This window comes from Poecilia formosa, unplaced genomic scaffold (assembly GCF_000485575.1).
Source record: "Poecilia formosa unplaced genomic scaffold, Poecilia_formosa-5.1.2 Scaffold367, whole genome shotgun sequence".
NCBI classification, from domain to species: Eukaryota; Metazoa; Chordata; class Actinopteri; order Cyprinodontiformes; family Poeciliidae; genus Poecilia; species Poecilia formosa.
The window spans coordinates 71,131-92,286 of NW_006800306.1; the positions used below are offsets into that span (position 1 = coordinate 71,131).

At 38.4% G+C, this 21,156-nt stretch overlaps 1 protein-coding gene across 1 annotated transcript; it reads left to right on the forward strand.

Annotated features, from left to right (window-relative positions):
• The first annotated feature begins 157 nt into the window (after nucleotides 1-157).
• Nucleotides 158-21,131, forward strand: LOC103153903 (thrombospondin-type laminin G domain and EAR repeat-containing protein). The gene is made up of 19 exons (XM_007574987.2): nucleotides 158-380; nucleotides 1,161-1,270; nucleotides 1,375-1,493; nucleotides 1,586-1,722; nucleotides 3,558-3,746; nucleotides 7,622-7,686; nucleotides 7,756-7,917; nucleotides 8,004-8,236; nucleotides 8,746-8,836; nucleotides 8,907-9,060; nucleotides 11,349-11,480; nucleotides 11,829-11,946; nucleotides 12,034-12,148; nucleotides 13,836-14,016; nucleotides 15,659-15,717; nucleotides 15,812-15,988; nucleotides 18,504-18,682; nucleotides 19,184-19,285; nucleotides 19,383-21,131. The coding sequence occupies exons 5-19, from the start codon at nucleotides 3,665-3,667 to the stop codon at nucleotides 19,534-19,536; spliced, it is 2,004 nt and encodes a 667-aa protein (XP_007575049.1). The 5' UTR covers nucleotides 158-380; nucleotides 1,161-1,270; nucleotides 1,375-1,493; nucleotides 1,586-1,722; nucleotides 3,558-3,664; the 3' UTR covers nucleotides 19,537-21,131.
• The last annotated feature ends 25 nt before the right edge of the window (nucleotides 21,132-21,156 follow it).

Genomic DNA, 21,156 nt, shown 5'->3' on the forward strand with positions numbered 1-21,156 from the left:
TGCCGGACTGGATCCACCTCCATGTTTAAACTGGGATTACTGGGATTGAAAGCTCTCAGATCCCAGCTGCTCCGTCCTGTTACCCAGTTGGAACTTCACAGCTCCACATCTGAGAACACACACTCTCACACTGGAAGACATCACACACCTGTAGGAGTGTGAGACAGGTGAGGGGCGGAGCTACATGGGGAATTTCTCTGATGGACGGACCTCAGATCAGCTGCAGCTTTGCTGTTTTCCACAGAGTTTCCGATGCTGCCGCCGCCGCTGCTGCTTCATGTCGGAGGTTCATTTATCATCCCAGAAGGTGTGGATGTGTTACAGCTCTCACTGGAGCTGAAAACAAGGCCTGAGGGCCTCCGACCAACATGTATGAACAGGTATCAGCGCTTATGTTTGAAAAATGATGTAAAAACTCTCAAACCTGCAGTCTGTCCGGCAGCCAGCAGAGGGCAGTACTTCAAACCATCTTTTTAGTTCAGTTTTCTTCTTTGGTGTTTTACAGTGGACTGGGTGGATGCATCTGTCTTCAGGAGTGCCACAAAGATGCCTACTGGAATCACTGTTATTCACTTAATAACAAATACAGAATAGGATTAGGGCCACTGAAAAAAAAATCCTGACTTTACTCTTAGAATTCTGACTTTCATCTAATAATTCATATTTTGATCTTAAAATTCTGACTTTGGTGACAAAATTCTTACTTTTTTCAGAATTTTGACTTCTAATTTTTTTCTCAAAAATCTGAGGAAAAAAGTCAGAATTCTGAGAAAACAAATTTAAGAATTCTAAGGAAAAAATCAGAAATCTGAGGCAAAAAAGTCTGAAAATTCTGAGAAAAAAGTCAGAATTCTGAGGGGTAACTCAGATTACTGAGGAAAAATGAATGTATGAATTCTAAGGGAAAAAAATCTGAAATCTGAAGAAAGAAAATTATTTTTTCTTTTCAGCGACCCTAATCCTCTTCCATATAATGATAATCAGATATGCAGATGATATTCTGAAAGCTGTCCAATGATTTCACTAAGGAAAACTTTTTATTTTTTTACGTCAGTCACTGAACATGTTGCTTTTTTGTTTGAATGCAGAAATGCTGAAAGAATCAAACTTTCTTCCGTTTAATTTAAAATAATTAAACTTGAACCTGTTTTCATTCTCAGATCAATCTGCTTCAAACCATTTGGATGCATCACAATCATCATCATCTGAATCTTCCTCCTCAGGTGTGTCCAGGCAGGTGGATCACTGATCTGACATGTTTGTTCCCCAGGTGTGTTCAGGTGTTCAGCCCCCCAGCTCCTCCCTCTCTTTTATATTTAAATGTGGGTCGTGCGAGCTCGTCCCGCTGCAGGTGAAGCCTCTCTCTCTCCTCAGTGAGACTCCACCTGAAGATCAGCTGCAGACAGCAGCCGTCACCTGGACAGGTGGATCAACTCAACTCTACACAGGAATTTAAAAAATGGATCATCATCGTCCTGATTTCAGGATCTAAGGTTGGAACTGAGCTGCTTTGTGTTTTAATGGATCAGAAACATTTTAAAGACCAAAGTGAAAATAAGTCATTTTTATTTCTGATTGTTTTTAGATTCTCTTAAATCTGATGGCTTGATACCAGATTATTTCAACTGAACTGGTTACGACAAGGATTTACTCTTAAACATCAGAAGAACCAGAACCAGAACCAGAACCAGAACTGGACCTCAGTGGTCATTTTTCAACCAGGTTTGACTTTATGTTACTAAAAAGCTCCAGAATCTGCTGATTAAAGAAGCAAGGAGATAAAAACCTGTTTTAGACCAACTTATTGCTCTTCTGAACTCTTTAAACAAGCAAAAAAATGTTTTACGTTTCAAATATTTCCAGTTATCTTAGTCTTATCAAGAAATTACAGATCTGCTTCCATTTGTTTGACTTTTATAAAACTTAAAGTTTCTAAGTTACTACCTAAAAACATAAAATCAAAACAATTTGCTCAGAAAATTCTGAACACAACCACAAAGAGTAAAACTATATGATGTGTTTTATCTTGTGTCTGATTTGGATTTAAAGAAAACATGATATAAGATACATAACTTTTTTGAAAAATAGTTTTTTTTACATTTATGACCACCTTTGTTACAGTACTATTTATATAACAAAAAAAACAACTCAAAAATATGTTTTTGTTGCATGTATGAACGTCTAACGTCTAACAAAGGCATTTATACATGCAGTCATGGTTACTAATTGATGATATGGCTCTCTGCCCAGGTGGGCAAACTGAACAGGGCGACAAATAAGATGACAAATTCAACCAGTTTTCTGTTTTTCTGCATGTTTAGTGGAAAGTGGAGACTCTGTGTGGAGAATGTGAGGATTATTATACACTAAATAAAGTTTTTTACAGTAGTATTTGGCATCTATGAAACTTTTATTTTACTTTATAGAGCCCAATAAATGAGCAGCCATCCATCCATCTAGATCATGTAATATTTAATCAATTTTTGTAGTTCTTAAATTACACCTGATTATCTTATTACTATTATAATTAAATTTGTTTTGTTGGGAGACTGGAAGCATGTTTAGATCAGGTGCTTCATTTATTCAGAATCACCTCTATAAACACTTAAATAATCATTTTTATTGCTTCCATGAAATACAGATGTATTATTAGCTTCAGATGTGGTTTTTCCTGTTTGCATGTCGAGTGAATTCAGGCTCTGGTTACAAAGTCCCTGATGACATTTTTATAGGTTAATAGGTGAAAGTTTCTCTCAGATTATTGGAAGTGAACTTCTTGCAGCTACTTCTAATTTTTTTATTAAATACTCCACAGTTCATTTAATGCCAATAAAAGAAAATTAATTCTTCTGAAACCAGAACATCTGAGCAGAATTGATCCAAAGATCTAAAAAGATGCAACTAAATCTTCACGCATTTTACAAACTTTATCCAGTATTTAGTGAGCGCCTCCTCAAAATCTGCCTGGAGACAACAGTATTTAGTTGGAAAACCTTCAACAACTTTGATTTATCCTGGTTAATGATGTAGTATTACTTTAACTACCTTCACTTTTTTTTATATATAAAATTAAAAAATATATACAGAATAAATTCAGATTTTTATTAATGCTGAAATCGTTAACTCGATTTAATCACAATGAATCAATTATTGAAATAATTGTTAACTATGTTAACTAATTTAGTAATCAATTTATCATTAAATGGAGTACACAGACTCAAAAAAGGTCATTTGCTGAAAAAAAACCCCCCAACATATTCAGAGCCGAAATTAAGGCACAATGTCCAAAATAAGTTACTAAAGGATATGTTATTGTATTTTAGGGAGTAAAATGTTTATTTTGTTTAAGAAAATAATTACTTGTTTTTTGCATATTTCAATGTATTTCTAAAATTGTGTAAATATAGCTTTAAAGGTTAAATGAAAAATCTGTGACTTTTTTTTATCCGATACCAGAATAATCAATAGAAAACCCGATTATTAAGATAATTGTTAGTTGCAAACCTTATTTTTTATACGTCAACCTGACTTTTTCTCTCTGATGTTTCTCCTCTCAGGCCTCTGAAGAAGATCCTCTCCTCATCCTCATTCATCTCTGACCCTCATCAGCATCATGATGCTGCATGAAGCTGCGCTGAGTTAACCAGCCGCTAAAGAAGGCGCGATGTTGGTGTATCGCCCCCTGCTGGTCACCTGGGTTCTGCTCGCCTCCTCAGTCCGAAGCCAGAGCTGGAGGCCGTGCACAGGTAGGTTCTCAAGCAGCTTTGTAAGCCACTGAGGAGCACAGATGGGTAAAGTAATCGCAAAAATTATACTCAAGAACTTCAACATATTTTTACTCAAGTAAAAGTTGTAGCCGTCCAAAACTCAAGAGTAAAAAAGTATTTGGAAAAAAGGCGACTCAAGCACTGACTTATCAAAACATCAACCATTTGATATTTAAAAATATTTAGAAATCAGACAGACCAACATATAAAGTTATAAATAAATAACTTTATTTGTATACCCCTTTAATTTTTGAGAAAAAAAAACATGGACATTTTTGAGCTTCAAAAGTTGAAGATTTTCTAGAAAAAACTCAGAAATGCTTAGTTTAATCTCAGGCAGGCTCTAGAGAAAGAACTTGGAAATTTCCCAGTTTGAGAAGTCAAAGATTTTAGACTTTTGGACTCAAAAAGTTTCGATTTTCAAAACTCAAATTCCCAAGTTTTTTTTTCTAGGAAATTTCTGAGATTAATGTAAAAATGTCTGGGGGGGGGGGGGGGGTTCACTCAAATGTTCAACTTTTGGAGCTCAGGAGTTTCTGTTTTCTCATGAAAATTTTTTAGATTCTCAAATTTTTCTGGTGGAAATTTTTTCCTTTTTGCTATTTACAATGGCCCTTATGCGACATGGACGTCCATCTTGTTCAGCTCAGCACCTCGCTCTTTGCAGTGGAGGATTGTTGTTTACTGCATAGGTAATTTCTGGTAAGCTTCATAGCATCAGACTGGTGAAACATTATTGATTGGGTAAAGTTTAAAACTTGAGCCCTGATCAATCCAGACCCTCTGTAGGAAGCAAATATCGTAGAACAACAGGCTGGTTTTTATCAGGCTATTTGGAACCTGGAATCTTTAATTCACCCTGAGTCCAGAACCAAATGTTCTCTCCAGTGGACCGTCCTCCGTGTTTTTTTATGTAGCTCAGACGTTTCTGCTGCTTTGCTTCTTTGAAATGTGAGCCGTGTTTCTGAACTTGTCGTCCCCTCCCTCCATTCATCCTGCATTGATCTGCTGCTGCACCAAAACACACAGACGGCCTCAGAGGAGCTTAAAGGGGAATTCCACCTGAAACTGATGTCGGATAAAACCAGATTTATCCTCCCTCGGCCTCCTTTACATCTGCTGGTGTTTAAGACAGAGATAAACCGGCGACGCCGCAGTGATTCAACTGATGGGTTCTTCAATAGTTATGTAATCATAGAGTCTTTAATTAAAATATCAACCTGCAGTGAATTTATTGACTTATTGTCAATAATCGATATTTATGTACTCATGGCATCTTTAACCAGCTTTAAAATGTCAGCTTTCAGTGAATTTACTGACTTTTTAGTCAGGAATCATTCTTTTCATCTGAAATAGTTCTGCAGGTCCTCAGGTCACTTAAGGTTACAACCTGAACTGGACATTTAATGTCTTAAATGTTCAGTTTGCATTGTAATCTTAATTATTTAATTTAATTTGATTCAAAAATACTTTATTAATTCCTTAAGACAAATTAGGTGTTTTTCTCTCTCAAAATATCAAATATTTTTCAAAGAAGTTGATGACATTAGGAAGGAAGGATCTCCTGCAGCAGTCAGTGTTACAGCGGTTCTGATGAAGCTTCTGACTGAAGACACTTTGTTGTTAAATGACACTGATGAAGAAGATGCTCAGGGTTATCTGTAATGTTTTTGTTTTATTTATGATTCTTCTTTTTTATGGTTAAATTAGGTGTAGATTTGGTCAATAACTGGAAAGTAGCTTGAAAATCCTTTTAGATTTGAGATGAAACGTCTTCAAAACAAGACAACATGTCCAGTTGCCTTCCATTTAACACTTTGACATTTTTATAGTTCAGTACTTGAAAACGATAGACCTGTTCAGGTTGACTTATCAATTTTCCACCAGATAAATTCTTCTAAAATGCCTGGAATGTTACATTTTTGGGGCAGGATTTCATGCCTCCCCATTTACTTTATCAGGTACACCTGCTCTGCTACTTAATGACTCAGTCACTCGCATGGCAGCGACTCTGTTCATCAAATGTTCAAAGTCCTACTTGTTCCAACCAAGATATTCAGAATACAATCACTGATTGTCCAATTCTGGAGAAATTTTGTCCTTCATCATCAAACCTCTAAAACAGGAAACTGAAGCCACAATTCAAACAAGATGGCCAAAATTAGATGGTGACAGATTGGAAAAATGTTGTCTGCTCAATGAATCTTGATTCCATCTGAACCATTCAGATGGTAGAGTCAGGTTTTGGCTTTAATAACATGAAAACATGGATCCATCATGACTTGTATAAACTGTTCAGGTTGGCCTGAATTTGCATTTTGAGGACATATTTAGCTGTTACTGGAGCAATCTGACATAGATTGGATGTTCTGGATCAGAAATGCCTTTTACCATTTTTCTGTGCATTTCTCTATTCTCTCTTTATTGTACATAAATTGTTACCTTTTCTCTGTTTGTCCTGATTTTCTCTCAGCACATGGAACTGCTGTAGCAGCAAACATTGCAGTGATTTATCACTGTGATGTTTATCTGTGGGGACAGGAAGCTGAAACTGTTTCTGTTTTTAGATCCTGCAGCATCAAACAGAGGAACCCATCTGCCTCTGAGCTGATAAAAAATAAATCTGATTATTTACAGTCAATGATACGGATCGATCTGAGAGAAGGCCGACTCGTTTATCGTTTATCAGCCTCTGTTGGAGGAAACTGATCTGGATCAGGTTCTGGTTTCCTCCAGCTGCTGGTTTCACTTCACCTCTATGAAAATCAGCTTTCAGGGATCTGAAATGACCAGCAGCAGATAATCTGTCCACATCTAATCAGGATTTATTTTTGGCTCTAACAGTTTCCAAAACACCAACGATTCTAATCAACAACAACCTGAAAACCAGGAAGCTGCTGCCTCTCAGGGTTTGATACTTTGGAGTGAGAAGGTTCAGTACCAAGTGGGAAAACTTCACAGAAACGTTTGTCTTTGAAATGTGTTGGAGTCCGAAAAGCAGGAATAGATATTCCAGTTTCACCGGAATGTGAAATACCTGTTGACTGTAGATTATGCAGGAATGACAAACTAATCTGAAAGTATAACACCTAAAGGTTTACCAATACTGTATAAAGCCTTGAATGATCCCTTCTAGGAAAAACCTTATACGTTTCTAAAGTCTATTAGTTCATTACTCTAACTTGGATTCATCTGGCTGTGGCCACGGAAATTATGATTCACCATTTGAAAAGTTACACAATCAAAGATTGACAGCAATAATTTGAGTTATTTAGCCTGTAATAAGAGTAATTAGCAAGCTAAATATTTAGTTGGAAGCTACATATTTTAGTGTGCTAATTACAAACAAGAAAAATATTTAACTTGAATGTTAATGTTTAGTTGGCCTTCTAAGTATTTAGCTTCAAACTAAAACTGAATATTAATATTAATCTAAATGCTTATGTAGCAAACTAAATATTTAGATTCAAACAATGTATTTAGCTAGCAAGTTAAATATTTAGCTGCACACTTAAGTAAAGATTTTAACTACATATTTAGCTTACTAAATATTTAAGAAGGTACCTATTTAGCTTGAAGCTAAATATTTTATTTGCTAACCAAAGGCAAGGTAAATATTTACCTTCCAAATAAATATTTAGTTATCAAGATATATATTTAGTGTTCTAATTAAATATTTAGTTTGAAACTATGACATTTTTAGATGAATGAATAACATTGTGAAAATATGACTTTACAAACAGCATCCTAGAGGGAATGTTTTGCTTCAGTCAGCAGAAATCCTCTGAAAGATTTTCTGTTTTTCTGAGTGAATCTCAGCTCCAGAACCGACTGACGCCATGTTTTCCCCTCAGACCTGCGGCCGATTGACCTCCTGTCCAAAGCCCTGTCACGCCCAGCACAAGCCACGTCCACTCAGGTAGGAAACCTGAAGAAACAGATGAAGGAGCTTTAACACGTTTACATGACCAATGTTCTGTGCCAACAGGTGCAGATGGTTCAGTCCAGAGGGTCCAGAGGTATCAGGCTAACCGGCACCGCACCGACAGCTCTGAGTTTTACCGCCTCACAGATATTCACCAACTGTGACTATTTTCCTTCTGAGTTCTCGTTGGTGGCCACCATGAAGATAAAAAGACTGAGGAAGAAGGTAAACATAACAGAATCTGATCTGATCCGGTCCTCTCCAGTCCAGCTCAGAACCGTCTAACCTGCTCTCTTTCTCTCCGTTTTTAGACGAATCAGTACATCTTCTCTGTGGTGAAGGAGGGATCCGAGTCACTGCTGCTGGGGCTACGTGTCTCTGAGAACTGTCTTCACCTTCTGACCTCTCCCCCTGGTGGTGGGGGTCGGAAAAGGATCAGTTTTAAAAATGTCCAATTGGACGACAACAGATGGCACACCGTGGTTCTGGCTGTGACCGGTCCTTACGCAACATTGACCGTTGACTGTGGGCTGCCTGTGGAAATGTGAGTTTCTAGCTGGTTTTAACTAGTTCAGGGTGGTTCAAACCGGTAAAAACCAGTTCAATCCAACCCTTAGACCAGTTCAAACCTGTTTAAATGGGTTTAGGTCAGTTTTTTATCCAACCCTTAGACCAGTTCAAACCTGTTTAAATGGGTTTAGGTCAGTTTTTTATCCAACCCTTAGACCAGTTCAAACCTGTTTAAATGGGTTTAGGTCAGTTTTTTATCCAACCCTTAGACCAGTTCAAACCTGTTTAAATGGGTTTAGGTCAGTTTTTTATCCAACCCTTAGACCAGTTCAAACCTGTTTAAATGGGTTTAGGTCAGTTTTTTATCCAACCCTTAGACCAGTTCAAACCTGCTTAAACTGGTTTAGGTTGGTTCATTGTTCAACCCATAGACTTGTTGAACACAAAGATTTCTTTAAAAAATCAACCCATTTTAGAGAACTTGCCATTAGTATACTGGACCACAGCTCTGTCAGCCTTCTTAACTGGTTTCCTGTCTCTCAGTAAACAGGTCCGGACCTTCCCCAGCACTCTGAGCACCAGAGGGTCCAGGTTCATCATCGGCAGCAGGGGCCACTGGAGGGGCCGCTTCTCTGTGAGTCTATGATCAGAATCAGAACCAGATAGTTTTTCATGTAGAATCACACCGGTTCTTTTGTGTTTAGGGTCTACTTCGTCAGCTGGTTCTTCTTCCAGGCTCAGACGCGATGCCCAGACTTTGTCCCAACTCTGAACCCAGTCTGGCAGAGCTCTCTGTCCCACAGGTCCTCAAGTCCTCCCCGTTCCAACCGGACCAGCAGGGCTCAGTTTATCCATACGGTAAGAAGAAAAACCAGCAGCTCATACAGTTCTTCATCAAATCAGAATAGCTCATCTCACAACAGAAGAAACCTTGATACAGTGTAAAGTTTTGACCCTAAATTATAGCATCAAATATGGTGGTCATGATCCAACATTCCTTCATCTAATGCTCTGTCTGCGCTGATGAAGGTTCTCTCATCTTAGCATGCTGAATGCTTGAAACTGACAGCTTGTTTCTGATTAATTACGCTAGTAACTTTCAGTTCATTTCAGAGCACTGATTTTAAGTGTAGCTAACCCCCCGTTGAAAGGATAAATTTTGAAAAGCTCCATAAAAGTGGGCGGAGCCAAGAGACAATGAGGGGCGTGGCCAATTGTGTAGATGGGCGGAGGCGGTTAAGTGAGGCTGTGGTCAGGATGAAAGATTGGATGACTTTTCAAACCCCTAGAGCACACACAATCATCTAATTCAAATAATCACAGGACTTGACGTTCCTCAAAAAATCCTTAATTTCTTTGCATGTATATCCACCAAACACACAAGTTGCAATACGCTAGCATAAACAGCAAGACATAAAACTGTGACAGCACCTTTAAAACTCTTCCATCAAATGTTTATTTTGATTCAGTGTTGGAAACACTGATGCCTGCAGATGTTTAGTGTAGATTCAGGAGGAACCAAACTCACCTGTCTCACCTGTTCAGACTGAAAAGCTGAATATTTCTCCCCAGTGTTTCCATACTTTCACTGTGGCATGTTTGCAGTGTAAACCTGGAGCTGTGATGGCAGCAGTGATTCAGTAACCTGAGCTCCAGACTGACTGACAGCATGAAGAACGGTTTGTTTATCAGTTTCAGGCTCTGTTAGCTTCTGTGTCTTCTGCTTCTGTGGGAAACACCGACCCTGCTGGGATTTGTAGTTCTGCTGAAGCTGGGTGTCTGCTAAGGATTCCTGGATGTAGCTCTGGTTCAGGGACATTTTAGGGCAGATATTTTGGTTTAGTAAAGCTGAGTACGAGTTGAAGGTTTGTCCCTCTGTTTGATGTGTTTCCATGGCGACAGGCGGGTGAGGACAAGTACAGGTGCCGCGGTCAGGACGTCTGCTGAGGAGCAGTCTCACCTTTTCTTTTCTTTTCTTTTTTTTTTTAAATCTGTCTGATCTCAGCTCAGTTGATGAATCTCCTTGATTGATTAGTCAATAACGATCACAGACATATTTCAGACTTCTTCACGGGTTTTTCTTCCAGGCTCATGATGACAAAGTTAATAAAGTTCTGCTGATTGAAGTTCAGCACCGATCCTGTCAGACTCATCATGACTCATGGTTTATATAAAGCCGCCTGAGGTGCATCTTAATTTATGTACCTGCCTGCAGCTGAGCGAGCCGTGCAAGCCGCCGTCGCCTGAACTTGACCTCAGATTTCTAAAGGGAACGCCACCAGAGATCACGTTTTTATGATCCGTGAAAGAGTTTAATCCACCCTCAGCTTTACAATCGAAAACACACCCAATCCTAGAAAAACCTCAACCCACAGAGAGTGGGAACGCAGCGCAATGAGGGTTTATTTTATTAGAGGCAGCACGACAATACAGTCCTGCATTTCAGGCTTGGAAATGTTTTGGAAAACATTGGGATTGGGAAAAATTAGGGCAAAAAATACAGTCTAAAAATGTTGCTGTGACTCACAATTTCTTGTGTCACAGAGGTGTTCAGAGGATCAAGTTACTCAAAGAAAAACTGAAAACGGTTTGCATTTTTCTTATTATGCAGAGCAGAATATCATCAAAAACATCCAAGCAACATAAAGGAATTTTGAGAGGACACTGTAGAAACCTTACTATGCAGAAAATAAGCCTGATGTAAACCTTGTCGAGTGTCCATTTCTCTGAACTTAGAGGGATGTACTTCCAATGATCCATCATAGAGTCTGAAACAGAAATGGCTGCTTACCAGTATAAGAAAAATTACATTTCAAGCAATTTCCAAAGATCTGACCCGGCTATTGTCCTAATCTGTCCCCAACAGAGGATGCTGGAGAATATAGAAAATGAAAGATGAGACAATAACTTCTTTGAAATGTTGGACACATTAAGGTGTGAAGAAGAAGAATGGGACACAATAACTCCTGAAATGCTTCAAATTCTCAACGAAAGAACAGTTTTTAGATGTTCAGAGAAAATATAGGTACCTTGAAAAATGGGAAAACTGTATGGCGTGATAGCTTCAATGGAAAATTATTAAAGATTTATGTTCCTTGGGTTTAGTTCTGCACCAGATTTGACCTCTTGTTTTGTTTCTCTTTCAGAGGCCGAGGCCAGAGTGACTGCAGGCGATCGTCCTCCATGTTCAGGCCCAGAGAAAGGTCAGCTGTGGTTCAACGTTCGGAAGAAAGGTCTGTTCATCTGTGACGGGATGATGTGGAGGACCCTCATGCAGGGTGAGTCTGACTGGATGAGACTTCACAGAACCTCACATTACCTTTGTTTCCATTTACCTTAAAATTGCTCAAATTGGAATTATGGAAATAATTCCAGTTTCTCATCCATTGCTGCTGTTGGAGTATGTCAGCTGTGCGTCAGATTTATGGGCGTACCAGAAACGCGTGAATACAAAGGTTCCAGCAAAAACCTATTTATCTTTTTTATTTTTATTTTAAATTAGCACAATTAAGTCCCGACCCTAGTTATTTTACATGTCATCAATTATTTTTGCTTAATGATTAGTTTTTTGAGGTTCTCTAATCTACTAACAACATCTAAAACAAGTAAATCGGTCTTCTTTGCAGATAAAGAGCGTCTGGACTATGTGGAGGACTACCAGGACTTCTACACCCGCTCAGAAACCTTGGATGTGGAGCTCTTCTCCATCCCGTCTGAAGGCCTGTTCATGGCTGCAGCCAACAGGTACCAGAACCAGAATCCTTCCACATCAGCTCTCAAGGAAATGAAGGTCTTCAATCTTCATGATAACAGTCTTGTCTGTTCTTACAGGGACTCCCGACCCGGTTCTGGTATTTACAAATGGATTAATGGGTCATTCCAGCTGTACCAGAACGTCAGCACTCAGGAAGCTCAAGCCTGGAAATATTTCACCATCGATGACAAGGTGGGAGTCACTTAAACACAACAATTGTCCGCGGTAACGCCAAGTTCAAGAAGAGAGCTGCGGTAGAAACCTGATCTAAGGTCATGAAAATAAACCTAATGTGGAAAATAGTCTCCAGAAGTCAAGATTAAAAGGGTTCTGCTGCCTCAGCTGGACCCAAAAAGAGTTTGATGTTTCTTTTGGGTGACCTGTGATCATGTGACCTGTGATCATGTGACCTGTGAAGGTGTGTTCAGGCCTCCTGTGTTCTCATTGTGTTGGCGTGTTTGCTCTTAGAACAGCACAGGTGTTAACACAAAGCTCTGCAGGTATTCACAGCAGCTGTGCACCAGCAGACCTGGACTGAAAGTAAAGATCGGAGAGAGGAAGGATCTTTAATTCAAAGAACCACAGATCCATGTTTGTCCTGGAGTTCTGGTTCCATCCGGTTCTTTAGTCAATTCAAATCCATTGGATGGATCCACGTCTCTTTGCGTGAATCAGATTTTTTGTGTTTTATAATCCCTGAGTCGCTCTGATGGTTTTGTTTTTCTGTTTACTCCTTTGCAGGGTTTTTACCTACATTTTTCATGTCTCAGGGTGAATCTTGTTCACCTGGGGGTTTTAATTACCTCCCACCAAATGTTTAATCTTTTCCCAAGATTTAGTCAAGTTCCTAGACTGTTTTCTTAGCTGTGAACTTGGTGACCAAACTATAAAACGCCTACAGGCATTTTTTCTTCATCCATTGTCAAATGTACACAAACAAGCACAGCCTGGGACTTTCTATAGGCCCACTGAAAGTCCTTCTCCATGTCCTCTACAAAGTCCCCTAAAGCATAAGTTTTTGCTTTCTCAACCACAGAAATCATCAGATTGGAGTTGACCTTTGAAGCTGAGGCCTCTGAACATTTCTGGCGTTACCGTGGTTGACACAATGTCACACGATAAATCTGGATGATGCTCCCATTTCTGGTAGAGAACGTCTCTGGCTTTGAATGCTGCAGCTCTTGATGGCTTTTGCCCTTAAATTTCTACTTTTGAACAGTCGTTTAAGGGCTCCTGCTTGTGGCTGAAGTCCTGATACGAGGTATTGTTTTTATAACCAAGAACAGCTGGTCAGCATCCAGAAAGTTCAAATAATACATGTACTACAATCTCAAATCCCAGAGGAGTTAATACAAAGGAAGACCAAAGAGCAGAGAGAAGGAGGAAGTTCTTCCATTGATCATAGCAAATAAGGATTGTATCCCCTACTCCAACATCTCTCTGTGTGGCTTTCTAACCACATGGCCAGACGGAGATTTAAAGTGGATTGGCAAAAGCAAATGAGGTGGACTAGCAGTGCTTGCCATCATCCAGGATGCGTTACTGTAGAGTATTGTCTTTACTGCCCAGATGTTGAGCCCTAAGCATGTGATGCCTGACATTAAGGAAGAAGTGGTAGTTCTCCAAATATATTCAGAGCTCAAACTTAAACTAGTTTGTGCTTCATGACAAAAGACCAAACTTGGAGTTGAAACCATCATCCTTACTGTTTTATTTGAGAGAGATGAATTCCCCAAAAGTGAACAATATAACTCACCAAAGCGTTGGAAGGAACTGGTTAGAGAAGACTCTGGATAATCAGACATTGTATTAAATAATCTTTAATGCAGACAAATAATAGTTGTGCAACAGATCATGTTTTGCTTTCTCCACCCTTCAGGCTTTCCTGGTGGTGGCGGACATGCAGAAGGCAGAACCTGAGCTGTCGACCATCTATCGGTGGAATCGTCGGCAGAAACGTTTCATTCGCTTTCAGACTCTGGAGACCCACTCTGCTCGGGACTGGGAGGCCTTTCACATCCACAACAACAGCTTCCTGGTGGTGGCCAATCACATGCGAGGTGAGCTGGAGCAAAACATCCCAAAGTAAAATTTCCCTCATGTGAGGCAGTTTGATGAAGTTTTGAAGCAATAATGGCTTTAGTCTTCACTTTGGAGGTTACTACCTACTTCTAACACAAGAAGACTCTGATTTCAGGGACATTTGTCACTCTGTTGTAAAGGAATCAGTCTGTTAATAGAAGAATTTCTGCATCTTTGTTGCTGTTATGACTGTACTGACATGAAGCACATTTTATTTCTTCATCAGAGTGTTTTCTGAAACATGTTTTATCCCTGAGCCGTCTGTAATCAGACGTGTTAAATAACAAGCTGCAGTGTGGTCAGGTTCCTGTGTCTCTGCTGGTGAACTGTAACAGGATCAGAGATGCTGATCGTTCTGCGGCGAGTTCGTTTGTTAAGAGCTTCAAAACACAACTATTTGATGTGAGGAAAGTCGTGGTTTTTCAGCTGATAAAACACTTTAGAGTTCAGAGAGCGCTGCTATCTCCTGGCCTGTGGACCTGCAGCCACTTCAAACACACCTCCATCTGCACGCTTAAATGTTTCCTGTAGAGATAAAAACAAACTCACTGGCCCAAAGAGATTGTTTGTGATCTGAGAGGAAAGAATGCAGGTGAACTGGGATCAGATCATAAACTGTAGAACGCCGTCTGAGACTCATCCGCACACAGTCTGAGAAAGCTGCAGTTCAATTAGGACTCCAGAAAGAGTCCCAGTACCACCAGTTAGGCTACCAACTATCATTGTACGATAATTTTGTTAACACGGAAACATAAACTAGCCAGAAGATTCATGAGAAGCACAGGGAAGACACAACTCCGGCTATGAGTTCCCCTTGGCAGTGAAGGTTTTATGTTGAGTTTTGATGATGGACTGATAAACTGTGACAATCAATAGAAAAATCTTAGTTTTTTTTTATCTGATCCCCTCATGTGTGTTAAAGAGGCAAGATAAAATACAGATTTTAATCATCAGTACAGCTTAATATCATCTGCATATGTGAGATATGATGAAACCATGTGAACAGATAACCAGACCAGACCATGACCCTACAAAGATAAGGGGACCGAGCACTCAGCCTTGGAGCACGCCCTATCAGAGATGGCAACTCGAGCTGCACTCGGATTGCAAAGATAAGACTTCAGACTTGACAAACTTTTTCCTTAAGATTTGAGACGTGACTTGGATTTCCCTTTTAAAGTAGTAAGACTTCACTTACACTTTCCCCTTAAAGACTTGGAACCTGATTTGTACTTGGAAACAATGATTTGAGAACATCTCTGCTTTCTATGCTATGAGATGGAAAGTTCATATTTATTTTAACAACTTTTTATATCAACTTGTACAGCAGTAGAAGTGCTGTACACTTCTACTGCACTTCTACTCCCGTAAATGTATGCGGGAGTTAGAGCTCCTGCATACATTTACCCTCCATTATCAGACTTTATGTTCACGTTGCGTGCCTCTAACATCATGAATATATTTGATAATATATTCACGGTCAGAGTAGTTGTTACGTACATACAGAAAAAAATTGGTTCAAAGTTTTAAGGACAGTCTTTTACCATTATTAACCACCGGAAGGCGGAATGTTTGACTTCAGCTGTTAATATGAGGATCTGTGCCTGTCTGTGTCCTCAGCCAAAGACTCCAACCATAACATCCACAGTGTGATCTACAGGTGGAACCCTGACACAAAGGTGAGATTCACTGGCCTGATGTCAACATGAGAAGATGTCCAGTACTCTGTATTCATGTTTGGGATCTTTGTCCTTTTGTCCTGCTGTCCTCCAGCTGTTTGAGGTGAACCAGACTCTGTCCACGTCCGGAGCCTATGACTGGGAGTTCTTCACCATCGGCCCGTATCATTTCCTGGTGGTGGCGAACACCTTCAACGGTCAGAACACCACCATCAGCTCCACCATCTACGTCTGGTTGGACGGGTGTTTCCGGAGCTTCCAGAACATCACGGTCAGTGTTGAGACGCGACTTTGGATCAGGGCTGCAGTCAGCATATGATGTGGGATGAAATCCACCACAACTTTTTACCTTTAGCACCCTCTAGTGGTGAAGTTCAGACATATACTGTTGAATTTAATGCGATTCTGGTGACAGAGATGATGTGATGACACAAAAACACAACAATACTGAGTGACATCACATACAGGCTGCACCTGATTGGAGCAAGTGAGAGTTTAGCCTAATCCCTGAGTTTAGACTGTCAGGCACAGTCTGTTCTTCAACCCTCCAGAAATCTGATTCTGATCCAGTTAATACATGAATTCAGTTACAATGGATGGGTTGAAGTCCAAATCTGAACTAATGTAAACAGACAAAAATAAAAAATCAGGTTGAATTAAGAACCCTTTTTGTACTGGAGCACCTTGAAGAACCACCTGCTGGTCTGATGGGTCTCCACTCCAGCAGCAGCTGCCTGTTTTTCCTTCTCTGCGTCTGTAATAAACCTCCTCAAACTGCAGGAAAACGTTTTAATGCGATGACAGAAGTCAGAACATGAAATAGAAACATAAAAATCAGCAGCAGATTTTTAGAAATACATTTTAATCTCTGCCTGCTGGTGATGATGAAAAGGAAAGTTCAGGAAACCAGCAGTGAGTAATTAATGAGAGAGGAAGAGGGGATTTTCCAGCTGAAGACTGAAGAGAGACTTTTACTGCAGTTTTAAAACCACAAAATCACATTAAATCCTCCTGCTGTGTAATTTAACCTCTTCCAGAAGCACACAGGTGACACATTATCACCAAAAACACATCACATCTCACTCTGCTACTCATTTTTCTGAACAAACATGTATAGATTAGTTTTCATTTCATTGATTTACACAAGAAATCCAAGAATCAAAGCATAAAAAAAAAATTAGATTTTTCTAAATAAAATATCCAAGCTAATCTGAGAAACAGATTCTGCATCATTTTGTAAACAGAAATGAATGACATATGTGCAAAAACTCAAATGTTTAAAGCTTATAAAGCTTCTCATATGTGATTTTAATAAATCTGGATGGGTCTTATCCATATAATTTATAAGAAAATTCCAGTTTCTTTTGTTCCCAGGGACTTTTTTGGAGCATTTGTCTCAGATTAAATAAATGTGTTATTTTCTGGAAGAAAATAACACATGACTTTTTCCCCATACAAGTCCCAATTTTCAGATTTTTATTAATTTTCTTTTCTCTTTCATTCTAAAAAAATTACAAATTAACAAAAATATTTTCAATGATTAAAATAACAAAAAATGTTTTGTTATTTAAATCATTCCTTCTGTGAGTTGTACAACAGAGTATTATGGCTAAGCTGTGGGAATTTTTATTTAATTATGAAAATGTAGTCGTAATATTAGCAAATAAAGACGCAATTTTACCAGGAAAAAAAACGACTTAAAATTACGAGAAAAGAGTAGTTTTAAATTAAAAATAAGAATCTGTTGTGATGACTTCAGTTCCAGTCTGTAACGAACCCCAAATTATGTGGGGTTATTTGTTTTATTTGTTGTATTCCTCTTTTTGCACTTATTACATTTAAGTAATTTTATTTTTTATAATAATTGATGGACTTCCGGTTTTAACAGAATGCTTTTATTTTGATAAGACAGTTTCCTTTGTTTATATGGTAGAACTGCGGCTTAACAACAGAACAGGAAACAGAGTTAGCAAAACGTATCTTATAATTAGCGGTCTCCTTTTTATAGAGGCACAAGATATGTTTATTTGTATATAAGGATATTTTCTTTATCGATCTATCGGAATTGTAAATTTGCTGTATTGTATAAGAACACTGGTTTAGTTTTTTGAGTCAAAGTTGATATTTTAGTAGTGAACGTTATTTTTAGTTGAAACATTACGGTTGTAAGAGCATTGTTTATAGCTTACACTGTCTTTTGTTTGTACACACAGCTCTTAAGGTGAAACTCCCAATAAACATGTTCATCAGTAAAGCCAATTCCTTCATTTAAAGAGGGGTCTGCTAAAAATTATAAACGAACAAAAATATTTTCAATGATTAAAATTACAAAAAAACGTTTTGTTATTTAAATCATTCCTTCTGTGAGTTGTTCAACAGAGTATTATGACCAGGCTATGGGAATTTTTATTTAATTATGAGAATGAGTTCGAGTTGATTACACAAGAACTGTGACTGTTTAGAAAAAAGAACGACTGGAGCTGAAGTCGTCACAACAGATTTTTATTTTTGTTGGAGTTCTCATAAAATTAAAACATTTCGTAGCCTGACCCTGACTCAAAGTCCAAATAAATAGAATCAGAAAAACATGCGTATCAAACAAGATGACATGACTGATGCATTGGCAAAAATGAAAAATCCAGATATTCCAAAAATTAAATCTTCAAAAACCAAAAATTAAGTCAATCAATTTTATCGATTAATAACCCAGCCCTAATATTAATCAGTAAAGTTTCTCCTGAAGTCAGAAAACTTCCCTATAAAATGTTTCCTTCATCCGTTGGCAGACGGTTGGAGCGACGGATTGGGAGATGTTCCAGATCGACGGCCGGTTCTTCCTCGCCGTCGCCAACAGTCAGCAGTTCTCCAGGAAATCCCAAAGTCTCTACAACATCAACTCCACCGTGTACGAGCTCAACATGTTCACCCAGACCTTCCTCCGCTTCCAGGACATCCCGACTCATAGGTCAGCCAATCTACTTCCTGTTGTCATTACCTGCTCTTTGTCTGTTTATTACAAATTCAAGCTTTCCACATCACTCTTTATCACCATTTTTTACCTGTTCTCTTCTTATTTGTTAGTGTTCTTTATTTCTTCACCATTAGTTCTTTGGCTGTTTTTTACCTGCTCATTACACTGAAAAAGCACAAAATCTTACCAAGTATTTCTGTCTTGTTTCTAGTCCAGTTGTCTTAATACACTTAAAATAAGACAAAACTAGTTTACAAGTAACTTTTCAGTGAAATATCAGGACATGTTTTAAGTAAATAATTCCTTAATATTATTTTAAAAAGTACTAGTTCCACTGGCAGAGTTTTTCACTTATAACATGGGAAAACATGTTATGTTATAATAATCTGCCAATGGTGGAACTATTATTCTTCTATAAACGTCTAAAATGAAAGAAGATGATTAACCCTTTAAAGTCTGACTGATTATGTGTGTTTTGGTTGTTTTTGTGTTTAGCGCTCTTGACTGGGAGTTCTTCACCATCGGAGACGAGAAGTTCCTGGTTGTGGCGAACTCTTACGATGGCAGTTCTTACTCTGTAAACAGCGTCATCTACAGGTGAGCGAACTTCATCCACACCTGTGCAGGTGTTGTATCTGACTTCATCTGACCAGCAGTGTGTGTGTGTGTGTGTGTGTGTTTGTTTGTTTTCCAGGTGGCAGGGCTACGAGGGCTTCGTCCCGGTCCACAGTCTGCTCACGTTTGGCTGCAGAGACTGGGAACACTTCACCACTGAGCAGGGCTCCTTCCTCATCTACTCCAGCGCCACCTCCAGGCTCAGCAAGGTGTTCAGACTGAGAACGTACTGAGAGGTTCTGATTGGATCAGACTGATGTCCTCACGTCTCTGAGGGCGGGGCTTCAGGAGGAGTCTCCTCTCTGTCAGCTTCATCCTCAAACTCTGAAGAAAAAATACTTTATTTATAAGAAGCACTTTTTAAACTAACTAAATTATGATAAGCTCTGCAGACGGAACTGATCCAGATTGCAGATTCATTCTTAATGTTTTTCACACAGAACATTTTTTATGCTTCTAATATAACCTCCAGTTAGGTTAACAGTTTTATTTGACATAAAAATCAATTATAAACTAATAGATCTAAAAAAAATCAATTCTGAAAAAGCATCACATTAGGAGGCTAAAAGCTCCTTATCTGTTTCTGTTTTTGAATCAAAGTTCTGGAGCCCCACATATAAACACTTTTGTGGATTTCCAACTGAAACTGGGTGTACAGTAAAAACTTAAAACATTATGTACATAAATAAATCAGGATGAATGAAATGGTAAGTATGCACAGTTTGAAAAACATTTCCCTTTTACATCCCTATTAATGGACTCCTACCACATCGAGGGATTGATAATTAGTCGGGAACAGGTTGTGGTCTCTTTCCAGCCATTTTCTTCATTTGAATGAATGAAACTTGAACTAGGCCAAGTCTATATTCAATGTAATTAAAATTACATTATTTATCCTGAAGGGAAATTAAATGTTGTCATAACTCATATCATCCAAGTACCTTCAAAGAGTCGCTGTGGATGGTGATGCTATGGAAAAGAAGGATCTCTGCTAGCAGTCAGTCTTGCAACTAATCTGAAGACACCTCTGACTGAAGACTGTTGCTTTCTGACATTTTCTTGACTTTCTTGACATTCTAGTAGTTAAATTTCTGAGCAGCAGAGATAATATTTAACCTCCTAAGTGTCACCAATAGGTCAATAATTTCAGAAATTGTCTCCTCATTCTTGAAGCATTTGAAGTGTTTTGTAAAAATGATACTTGTGATGTTCTGCTTTTTTATGAAGTGAAATTTCTTTGGGTGTGGTCATTCATCAGCATTACTGCCCTCTGCTGCCCTCTACAGGTTTCTCTGCTCAATCATATACAAATCTACACTGAAATGTTCTCTGAGGTCTAAAATTAATGACTTAATGAAAATTGTTTATGTAAATGATGTTAAATATTAGAATTAATAATGCTTTAATGAATTTCTGTTCTATAATAGACCCTTTCTTTGGCTCTGTTCCAGTCTGTCCTGTTGTTTTTTATTGCATTTATTTATTGATTTGTGTTTTTGCTGCCGGACAGTAAACTCACTACTATTTGTTGTTATTTTGTCATATCGTAAACCCAATTTTCTCCTCAGGTTATAAAAGAGCTACTGTAAAGAAATAAATTCTGAGTTTATTTTCAAGTAACTTTTTCTGTGATACATTTTCTGTGCTATATTTAAAGTGAATATATTTTGATAACATAAATCAACTTTTTAATTGAACTGTTTTTATTTTATTTTTGAAGATCTATAATTTATCAAGTCCTTTTAAAACCAATGTTAATATAATGTTTGGTGTCAACTGAAGATGCATTTTGGAAACAATTTAATTAAATAAAGGTTTTAAAGTTAAAGTTTTTGTTTGAATAATTTGTCACA

What these genes read in the sequence shown, in the direction of transcription:
- LOC103153903 (XM_007574987.2), top strand. Translation starts at nt 3,665, where the DNA reads ATGTTGGTGTATCGCCCCCTGCTGGTCACCTGGGTTCTGCTCGCCTCC. An exon ending in GAGCTGGAGGCCGTGCACAG is followed by an intron (nt 3,747 to 7,621) that starts GTAGGTTCTCAA and finishes TTTTCCCCTCAG; the next exon opens with ACCTGCGGCCGATTGACCTC. An exon ending in GTAAACAGCGTCATCTACAG is followed by an intron (nt 19,286 to 19,382) that starts GTGAGCGAACTT and finishes TTTGTTTTCCAG; the next exon opens with GTGGCAGGGCTACGAGGGCT.